This window comes from Cherax quadricarinatus, chromosome 36, assembly GCF_038502225.1.
Source record: "Cherax quadricarinatus isolate ZL_2023a chromosome 36, ASM3850222v1, whole genome shotgun sequence".
Classification (NCBI taxonomy): domain Eukaryota; kingdom Metazoa; phylum Arthropoda; class Malacostraca; order Decapoda; family Parastacidae; genus Cherax; species Cherax quadricarinatus.
In genome coordinates this window covers 21,663,275-21,674,984 of record NC_091327.1, presented here as the reverse complement: position 1 = coordinate 21,674,984, position 11,710 = coordinate 21,663,275, and the positions used below count along the sequence as shown (strand labels likewise).

At 38.0% G+C, this 11,710-nt stretch overlaps 1 protein-coding gene across 7 annotated transcripts in view; it reads right to left on the bottom strand.

The window, feature by feature from the left end:
* Positions 1-420: 420 nt before the first annotated feature.
* LOC128691368 (uncharacterized) overlaps positions 421-11,710 on the bottom strand; it is a 159,608-nt gene continuing 148,318 nt past the window's right edge. For 6 of the 7 annotated variants that reach the window (XM_070091558.1, XM_070091556.1, XM_070091561.1 and 3 more), the window contains one exon: positions 421-4,481. In XM_070091558.1, the coding sequence (XP_069947659.1) occupies positions 1,734-4,481 (2,748 nt within the window). In that variant the 3' untranslated portion in view covers positions 421-1,733. The remainder of the gene's footprint in view (positions 4,482-11,710) is intronic. The other variant, XM_070091560.1, reaches the window with a different exon arrangement.

Below are 11,710 nucleotides of genomic sequence, written 5' to 3'. Positions count from 1 at the left end.
CCGAAAGACACCTAAAGCTACCCCCCAGGAGACCAGAGAAGGATCGGAACATCCCCAGGCGATCCAGATTCCACAGCAAACTACACCACCGCCAAGAACCTCAACAGAATGGGATGGACCCCGGTGCCCTTCCCCCTACCTAGGAACTAGCATGCCTGTGGGAAGAATCCCAAAGGCTAAAAAGAGGAAGGGAATAAGGGAGAGACGGGGAGAAGGAGGAGGAAAGGAAAAAGGGAGGATGGGATAAGGAAGGGAAGATGGGGGGGTAATTAGGTTTGGTCTGAGGAAGGAGACCAACAGGTCTAATTCCTCAGACCAAGAGCCTCTTCACCACACCAAGGAGCCCCCTTGAAGAGGCTTGGGGTAAAAAAAAAAAAAAAATTATGCAGATAAATAGAAGGTGGTAATAAAACAGATATCTTTGAAATGTGCATTTACTTTGCCAAAATATTCTACTACAAGAGTCCAAGGCAAGGGAGGAGCAAGTGCTATCCTAATTTATATATTAGACTGGTTTTAACACGAACTGATTTACAAAAGTACAGAAGTTAAATCACTCGTCTATGAGAGTCTGCAAGGGAACACATGTGGCTGAAGATGCAGGAGAGTGAAAAATGGAAGCAAATATGAGTAAAACAAAACTGGATACAGAGAAAATGGTTGTTATAACTGCATAATTAGGTCTACCTGCATGGATATGATAAACTGTAAATTCACATAAAATAAACAATGGTAGTTAAATAACAACTAAAGAAAATAACCTAAACAATATTCTTGGAATTATATAAACTTCCAATTTCTCTCTGTATGAATCATTTTATTATTACTGAGAACAGTAGTAGAATGTAAGAACACTGGGAAAATGGCCACAATCATGACCTGGCCAACCCAGGTCCAGGACAACAGAAGCTGAGCAAATTAAGAAATCAATACACAAAGGAGCACAAGTCTGGGTTTACATAGGTAATTATTATTATTATCTCTTTTCTTTTTTTTTTGCCCATAAGGATTGGCTAGCACTGGTGATAAATTTTCCCTTCTCTACCTTGGATGCCTGTCCTCAAAGACAAAGTTAAGACAGCCTGAAAGCATCAGATGTCATTGACTCCACTTCAATGGGAAAATCCCATAAGGAACAACAACTACTCAAACACAGACATCAAGGCTACTTTTTGCAAAGGATTTAGGAAAATTATTCCATTCCTAATTCTTGAAATTTCCTTTTTCTTCTTTTTAGTTGCACGTCTATTTAAGCAAAAATAATTGCAGAAACATATTCCAATTTGTTAGCATTAATTTATTATCCTTACTAAACTAAGAACAGAAAAAATTACATCTCTAAACAGAATAAAATTAAAAGTACTCTAATATTATCCATATTAACAAATTTTGTAACAAACATTTTATTATAATACTTGATGTACATTTCAGTTTTACAAATGCTAACTTGTATTACAAATGTACTTATAAACTAAGCTTATCTCTTTTTTTTTTTCAACACATTGACCATCTCCCACCGAGGCAGGGTGACCCATGTATAACTATATATTTCCAGGAATTCAAGAAAATAAACTCAGTAGAGCACAAAACCTTTAAGAGGGATCATATAGCACCTGAAAAATGTAAGGCATTCAGGCTCTATCTGTGTATGAGAAGTATAGTTTCTTGGATGAAGAGTCGATCACCAACATCAAGGCACCACCCTTGAAGGGCTAGCAATCTATAGAATAGAATTACTTCTCACCATATAAGAAATAAAAATTTTCCTGGAATCCTGAAGCAGGGTAATCAAGAAGTGGGCCTTGGACAGGACTCAAGAATGAAGAATTAAGTCCCACAGCTTGAATAAATGGAGGATATCCAAGCACTGGTGTATAAACTGACAATGACATGGGGTGATACATGACCATTTGATTACTTGTCAATGATGTACTAGATAGCCTGCCATTTTGTAAAACGTGTTGATTTTCTATTGCAGATGTGATAGTCCTTTCATTTGATGCTTTTATCAGATCCATGTTAAGTGATGTACATTCCTTTCTTTCTACCTCTACAGAGCTGGTCCTGCTCACAGGCCCATCATCTATATTAGTATCTGTAGAGTTTAAACCATTACTCTTTATTATTGCTTCTTCCTTAAGTTTATTTTTACTCAAAAAGTCTAGAGTTCTCTCCTTTATCATATATTCATCAGAAGTGTCTACATTAGAATAATTAACCTCATCATTTTTTGGAAAAAAGTCTGCTTTGAAGTCTTCCTGAAATTTTGAGTTTAAAAGCTCTGCTTTCACAAGAGCCTTATGAATCTTTTCACACTTAGTTATATGTTCAGTTAACTCTTTAATCAATGAATCATTTTCATGATGACGCTCCTTTGGTAACTCTTCCTTTCTTAAAAGTGCAAGAAATTTCCTTTCAAATAAAATTATGCATTCCATGACTTCTATATCTGACGTCGGTGAATCTTCCGAGTCCAAAGAGTAGTTTATCGAGAATATTAAATTGTCCTTGTCCTGTGTTGTACTATTCTTGTCCTGTGTTATACTAGTCTTGTCCTGTGTTGTACTATTCTTGTCCTGTGTTATACTAGTCTTGTCCTGTGTTGTACTATTCTTGTTCTGTGTTGTACTATTCTTGTACTGTGTTGTACTATTTTTGTACTTTGTTGTACTATTCTTATCCTGTGTTGTACTATTTTTGTCATGTGTTGTACTATTCTTGTCCTGTGTTGTACTATTCTTGTACTGTGTTGTACTATTTTTGTACTGCATTGTACTATTCTTATTCTGTGTACTATTCTTATCCTGTGTTGTACTATTTTTGTCCTGCGTTGTACTATTTTTGTCCTGTGTTGTACTATTCTTGTCCTGTGTTGTACTGTTCTTGTTCTGTGTTGTACTGTTCTTGTTCTGTGTTGTACTGTTCTTGTTCTGTGTTGTACTGTTCTTGTTCTGTGTTGTACTGTTCTTGTTCTGTGTTGTACTGTTCTTGTTCTGTGTTGTACTATTCTTGTCTTGTGTTGTATTAGTCTTATTCTGTGTTGTACTATTCTTGTTCTGCATTGTACTATTCTTGTTTTGCATTGTACTATTCTTGTTCTGCATTGTACTATTCTTGTTCTGCATTGTACTGTTCTTGTTCTGCATTGTACTATTCTTGTTCTGCATTGTACTATTCTTGTTCTGCATTGTACTATTCTTGTTCTGCATTGTACTATTCTTGTTCTGCATTGTACTATTCTTGTTCTGTATTGTACTATTCTTGTTCTGCAGTGTACCTTTATTGTCCTGCATTGTACTATTCTTGTCCTGCATTGTACTATTCTTGTCCTGCATTGTACTATTCTTGTCCTGCATTGTATTGTTCTGGCTCTGTGTTGTGCTATTCTTGTTCTGTGTTGTACTATTCTTGTTCTGTGTTGTATTATTCTTGTTTTGTACTGTACTATTCTTGTTTTGTGTTGTACTATTCTTGTTCTGTTTTATACTGTTCTTGTCCTGCATTGTACTATTCTTGTTTTGTGTTGTGCTTTTTCTGTTCTGTGTTGTCATACTGTCCTGTGGTGTTCTCATAGTGTCCTGTGGTTTATTCCTCAGGTTCTGTGATATGGTCATCTTTTCCTGGGTTATGGTTGTCTTGTACTGCTGTCTCATGCAATCATCTGGTAAATTTTGCAACAGTGAAGGAATTTTACTTTCACTAAAGCTGTGTCCGATAACTGGAGATGAATGCCAAGAGGTATCAACCTCTTTATTTATACTAAGGGGTGCACACATTTCCAGTTTCCTTCCAGTTCTTCCTTGTTTGGTGTTGTCTGAGTGTAATCCAATATCAAAGGGTTTTATAGGAATACTCAAGGATCTCATTATTCTGGCTTTCACTGGCTGAAAGATCTTTCCATTGTTATTACCTTTATTCTGCATACAATTCTTTGATGGCAACCTACCCAAGACTGTGTGTTCATTATGAGCCATTTTTATTTCCTTTGGTCTTACAGATCTGTCCCATTGAGTGTGTGTTGGTGTGAGCACATGTTTAGCAACTTCAACAGCAGTATGTGTGTTTGGTAATTCACTGTCAAAACAAACTTCTGTCTTTGACTGCTGTTCCTTGCCTGGTGTTTTTGACTCTCGTAAAATTTGATTTCCTGTTCTTTCTACACCTTTACAGTCTCCATAGGTAATAACTGCTGCATCATCCTTGGCTATCTCACTACTGTTTGAAACTTCTAAGTGGTAATAATGTGCTTCAGTCTCTTGCTCATCGATAATTTGATTTTGCAGCACATCTGTCTCTTCTTTGAATGGCTCAGAATCACAAGTACCATTTCTCAGTGTTTTGCTGCTGATTAAAGATTCTTGTGAATTGTGTGTTTGCCTTTGTGGCATACTAGGTATCATACCTTGGATAAGATGATGGTCCTCAAAAACTGAACTTGATCTTCGACTACCTGTATCACTGGCATACTCATCAACCAGCTTCTGAGGAAGAAAAACTGATCAACCAACTATAAAAATAAATTGGTAGATTTATTAAGTACAATAGCCACATATTAAGGAAAATGGTGCATGTTTTATAGGTAATGCTGATGCTGTGCAATCATTACATAATCGTGAGTGAATAAAGAAAGTAGCAATTACAGAAAGAAGATACCTAAGAGGATGTGCAGACTGTTTACACCAAAGCATGTAAGTGAATAATATTTAAATAAGGGTAAGGAGCTGTTTGAATTTAGAAGAGGCATGATATAAAATGCATATGGATATAATGTGGCAGATTTTGCCAATGTATGGAACAGGCAGTAGGTTACTAAAAGCAGAAGTTTTTATGAGTATAGTGAAGCTAATGTTAGTGTATGTAGAAGAGGCGGGGACGATTTCCTATGAAAGTTGGACATAGGGGAGTGAGATGTCGCAATGGTTGTTCAACATGCCTTTCCCTTCAACATGCTGGCCATCTCCCATCGAGGCAGGGTGACCCAAGAAGGAAAGAAAAACACTTTCACCATCATTCACACACAATCAATGTCTTTGCAGAGCTCAGATACAACAGTTTGGATGTCACTCCAAAGCAGTCAATATCCCAAACCCCTCCTTCAACCCGCTAACTGTCCAAACGCAGATCTATGTTTTCACTGCCAACACTGAATATTTTGAGAAAAAAAAAAAAAATCCTATAAATTAAAGAGGGCAATTTTCTGTGTGTAATAAGACCAAAAAAATTTTTTAGCGTCAGTACTTACCGAGATATGTACAGAAGGCTGCGAAGTTGGGGCTGGATGCTCACCTGAAGGCAATACAGGATCCTGCTGCTTGCAGAAGTGTTGCTCCAGGATGTCCACGTTTATAGAAGGGCAACTGATATATCGGATCATTATCTAGTTGTAGCTACAGTCAGAGTAAGAGGTAGATGGGATAAGAGGAAAATGGCAACAACAAGTAAGAGGGAGGTGAAAGTGTATAAACTAAGGGAGGAGGAAGTTCAGGTGAAATATAAGCAACTATTGGCAGAAAGGTGGGCTGGTGCAGGTAGGAGTACTGGGGAGGTGGGTTGAAGAGGGTTGGAATAGTTTTAAAAATGCAGTATTAGAATGTGGGGCAGAAGTTTGTGGTTATAGGAGGGTGGGTGCAGAAGGAAAGAGGAGTGATTGGTGGAATGATGAAGTAAGGGTGTGATAAAAGAGAAAAAGTTAGCTTATGAGAGGTATTTACAAAGCAGAAGTGTTATAAGAGCAGAGTACATGGAGAGTAAAAGAAAGGTGAAGAGAGTGGTGAGAGAGTGCAAAAGGAGAGCGGATGATAGAGTGGGAGAGGTATCAAGAAATTTTAATGAAAATAAGAAAATTTTTAGAGTTAAACAAGTTAAGAATGCCTAGGGAACAAATGGATTTGTCAGTTAAAAACAGAGTAGGGGAGTTAGTAGATGGGGAGTTGGAGGTTATGGGTAGAAGGCGAGGTTGTTTTGAGGAACTTTTAAATGTCAACGAAGAAAGGGAGGCGGTAATTTCATGCACTGGCCAGGGAGGTATACCATCTTTTAGGAGTGAAGAAGAGCAGGATGTGAGTGTGGGGGAGGTGCGTGAGACATTACGTAGAATAAAAGGGGGTAAAGCAGCTGGAACTGATAGGATCGTGACAGAAATGTTAAAAGCAAGGGGGGACATAGTGTTGGAATGGTTGGTACTTTTGTTTAATAAATGTATGAAAGAGAGGAAGGTACCTAGGGCCTGGCAGAGAGTGTGTATAGTTCCTTTATACAAAGGGAAGGGGGACAAAAGAAATTGTAAAAATTATAGAAGAATAAGTTTAACGAGTATACCAGGAAAAGTGTACGGTAGGGTTATTATTGAAAGAATTAGAGGTAAGACAGAATGTAGAACTGCAGATGAGCAAGGAGGTTTTAGAGTGGGTAGGGGATGTGTAGATCAAGTGTTTACATTGAAGCATATATGTGAGCAGTATTTACATAAAGGTAGGGAAGTTTTTATTGCATTTATGGATTTAGAAAAGGCATATGATAGAGTGGATAGGGAAGCAATGTGGAAGATGTTGCAAGTACATATATGGAATAGGTGGTAAGTTACTAAATGCTATAAAGAGTTTTTATGAGGATAGTGAGGCTCAGGTTAGGGTGTGTTGAAGAGAGGGAGACTATTTCCCGGTAAAAGTAGGTCTTAGACAGGGATGTGTAATGTCATCATGGTTGTTTAATATATTTATAGATGGGGTTGTAAAAGAAGTAAATGCTAGGGTGTTTGGGAGAAGGGTGGGATTAAATTATGGGGAATTAAATACAAAATGGGAAGTGACACGGTTACTTCTTGCTGATGATACTGTGCTTATGGGAGATTCTAAAGAAAAATTGCAAAGGTTAGTGGACGAATTTGGGAGTGTGTGTAAAGGTAGCAAGTTGAAAGTGAACATAGAAAAGAGTAAGGTGATGAGAGTATCAAATGATTTAGATAAAGAAAAATTGGATATCAAATTGGGGAGGAGAAGTATGGAAGAAGTGAACGTTTTCAGCTATTTGGGAGTTGATGTGTCAGCAGATGGATTTATGTAGGATGAGGTTAATCATAGAATTGATGAAGGAAAAAAGGTGAGTGGTGCATTGAGGTATATGTGGAGGCAAAAAATGTTATCTATGGAGGCAAAGAAGGGAATGTATGAAAGTATAGTAGTATCAACAGTCTTATATGAGTGTGAAGCTTGGATTGTAAATGCTGTAGCAAGGAGGCAGTGGAGATGTCCTGTCTAAGGGCAATGTGTGGTGTAAATATTATGTGGAACATTCGGAGTGTGGAAATTAGGAGAAGGTGTGGAGTTAATAAAAGTATTAGTCAGAGGGCTGAAGAGGGTTTGTTGAGGGTTTGGTCATTTAGGGGAGAATGGGTCAAAGTAGAATGACATGGAGAGCGTATAAATCTGTAGGGGAAAGAAGGCGGGGTAGGGGTCATCCTCGAAAAGGTTGGAGGAAGGGGGTAAATGAGGTGTTGTGGGCGAGGGGTTTGGACTTCCAGCAAGCGTGCGTGAGCGTGTTAGATAGGAGTGAATGGAGACAAATGGTATTTGGGACCTGACGAGCTGTTGGAGTGTAAGCAGGGTAATATTTAGTTAAGGGATTCAGGGAAACCAGTTATTTTATATAACCAGACTTGAATCCTGGAAATGGGAAGTACAATGCCTGCACTCTTAAAGGAGGGGTTTGAGATATTGGCAGTTTGGAGGGATATATTGTGTATTTTTATACGTACGTATATACTTCTAGATTGTTGTATTCTGGGCACCTCTGGGAATAAATTCGGTCAGTACTGGCACCTGAACATACTTATGGAGTGAAAAAATATCGTTAACCGGGGGTCCACTGTATTCTGGGCACCTCTGCAAAAACAGTGATTATGTGTGAGTGAGGTGAAAGTGTTGAATGATGATGAAAGTATTTTCTTTTTGGGGATTTTCTTTCTTTTTGGGTCACCCTACTTCAGTGGGAGATGGCCTACTTGTTAAAAAAAAAAAAAAAAACTTTTATGTTCTGATACTTACAATTTGTAGTAGTTCTTGTAATTTCATAGCCAATGTTTGTTCTGACACTAGTATTAAGTACTAAAATAGTACTCAAATAGCCACAAACACACTGACAGGTGAACATATTCACCTGCCTTGGTCACATACTATTGAAACACAGTGTAAGATGAGTGTCACTCCACTACTGACAGTGCAGCAGTGGAGTGACATTTCATGTCTGTGCACTGCCTGGCTTTATTTGTTTTCACTGTTACACATAAACATGTCTATCTGTCTGTCTGTGTTTGTCTGTCGGTCTAGCTCTGTCTCTGCTTATCTGTCTGCGTCTTCCTGTCTCTCTGTCTGCTTGTCTCTCTTTCTGTCTCAAAGAGAGAGCCATTCATGAACCAACGGGTATTACACATGATGCAGAGCCATCACGTCTGATTCCTGAACAAGTGAAAATGCATATTACTTACCAGTCATGCTTATTATGCCATAGATATACAAACACAGTATAGTACTTTCTCTGGATTTTTTTTTTTTGGTTATCCTAGGTAATTTACAGTATGTATAATAACTGTATTTATGTGTACTTGTGAGACAGAGATAGACAGACTTAGAGACAGAGATAGACAGAGACAGAGAGAGACAGAGCTAGACAGAGACAGAGACAGATACAGATGGAGACAGAAACAGCCAAAGTCAATCAGCCACCCACCTCCCTCCCCACCCAGCTGCCGGCCTGCCGAACACGTATTACACATGTTCCAGAATGGTTTCTCTTTACTTAGGGCATAGGTTATAGGACATTCTGGTAGGATGACACTACCATTGGTATCAAAATTGAAAGGATGTGGCACAAATGTTGAACGTGGGTTATTATCGAGGTTTCTGATACAGTGGATGCTTGGTTATTGTAATTAATCCGTTTCAGAGAGTGTGACTAAAGCCAAATTTGATGATTTCTGAATTCATTTTCCCCATAAGAAATAATGTAAATCCAATTAATCTATTCCAGACACCCAAAAGTATTAAAAATAATAATTTTCTTACATGAAACATACATTTACCTACACAGAAAACAATGAGACATGAAGAATAAAACAGTAATAACATGACTTTACATTTATTGAAGACTCTTCTTAGTGTATCGAAGATGGGAGGAGGGGAGAAGATGGAGAAATTACTGTTTGGAAGGGGAATCCCCTTCCATAAAGACTTCAGGTACGAAGTCCTTTTCCGGGGTTACTTCCCTTCTTTGTTTTTTAATGCCACTAAGACCAGCTTGAGTTACTGGGCCCTTGTCGCTCAAAAAAGTGTTCCAGAGAGGTCTGTTTCTGGCATATGTTAGGAATTGTGGCGGCGGTAGGGGAATGTGTTGGGAGACAGAACAAGATAGTCCTTCAATATGACACTAATATCAACTCTTTGGCTTATTTATTTAGCACAATTCATCTAATATGACATAATGAACAATATTAATAACACAGAAACAAGATACATACTCTAGAATGAATAAAATATGTCATTACATATGTGACAAGTGTTGTTGTGTTGTTTGTTGTTGGGTGTATAAGGGTCACTGAAGGATAAGCCTTACACAGCGGTGGTGATGGCACTGGTGTAGCCCTATATATACCTCCTCCAACAACACTGGTGGAGTCAGTTTCATGCTGTCCTTTTTCTATCGATTAATCGCTTAACTTACTTGCTACACTGTTAATGCTACACTTTATCGCTGGCTGGCGCTACCTTTATCAACTCCTGCTGCTTTAGTATCATAGATATTGCAGAATCACTGAAGAAGGCACATTCTCCCCTCTCTCTCAATCCTTTACCAAAGGGCTGGCTGGCACTAGGAACTTTCTTTGGGCCCATGGTGGCTTATTTAGCAACTGCAAGAACTAAAAAGAATGGAATAATAAAAAATGTATCATAAGAACGCGTGGGATCGTGCTCACCAGCTGATAAACAATGGCACACTGAGTGTCAGGCCGCTGCTGCCGTGCGGATGCGTTCAGGACGAATGACTATTACCGAACTCAACGACGATCGCAGAGCCAATATTTTGACAAAAAAAAGCTACGATTTCCGAATATTACGAAATCTGACAACTACCATATCCGGGGATCCACTGTATTTCCTTAACCACTTGTGGCCACATCCATCTCACACCCACTAAACTCAGGGTCAACATCACTTTTCTCTTAACCCCTTCAGGGTCCAAGGCCAAAATCTGAAGTGGTGCTCCAGTGTCCAAGAAATTTTGAAAAAAAAAAAATGATTTTTTCTTACAGAATTAAAGGGTATATTTTTGTGAAGGTAATAAGACAAAAAAAAAGTTTTTTCTGATCAGTACTTGCCGAGATACAGCGGTGGGAAGTTGACCCAAAATGACCGGGTGGCGGCAACATCAGTGACTTCCGCAAAATCCCATTTTTTTATTTTATGTTTTTTATACTTTTTTCTTTTCTTTTCTATTTTTTTCTTTTTCTAATAACATTTGTGGCCTGTGAGACCAGTATAATGTATATTGTATAAGTGTACACTCATTGTATTCAACACAATAACTGCACTAATTTGTTTATCATTATATTGCTTACAAAACTTGTTTATAAATTTATTGTAAACAAAATGATGAAAATATTAGTGCGGTTATTGTGTTGAATACAACGGTACCATATAGTACCATATGGTACAATGGTGCCATAGGGTGCAATGGTACCATATGGTACAATGGCACCATATGATACAATGGTACCATATGGTACAATGGCACATGATACAATGGTACCATATGGTACAATGGTGCCATAGGGTGCAATGGTACCATAGGGTGCAATGGCATATGATACAATGGTACCATATGGTACAATATGGCACATGATACAATGGTACCATATGATACAATGGTACCATATGGTAGAATGGCACCATTTGGTGCAATGGTACCATATGATACAATGGTACCATATGGTGCAATGGTACCTTATGGTACCACATGGTGTAATGGTACCATATGGTGCCATAGTACCATATGGTACATTGTACCATACAGTACAATGATACCATATGGTTCATTATACCATATGGTACTGTTGTATTCAACACAAACACACTAATATTTTCATTATTATTTTGTTTACAATAGTTGTTTACAACAAAAATATGCAAAAATGTTGTATATTAGTAATGTTCTATTATATATTTACAAGTGTACAGGAACTTTAAGTGTTCCTTGAGGTGGATGAGAAAGCACTTTGTCTCGGAAACTGCGGAGTCAGTAGCTAGCAGCTTGCATCGCCACTCACTCAGTCTTGGCTGGTGTCTCATGCCACCAACACCTATTGACCATATGGTACACGGTATATGTTACAGGGTACCATATGGTACATTGTACTATATGGTAAAGGGTACCATGCAGTACAGGACACCATATGGTACAGATACAGGGATAACTATGGAAATAAGTCACCCTGACTTTTTTGCGTTATCCTAGGATTTTATACATATGCTGCTATGTATGATAATCTATGTAATTGTATTTCTGTACACCTGAATAAACTTACTCAAGTGCATGTGGCATAGTAATTTTATTTAGTTATACACAAATAAAGTTACATAGAATATCATACTTAGCAGCATATGTTTGGAGAACCTAGGATAACCCAAAAAAGTCAGACAGATTTATTTCCATTAGGGTC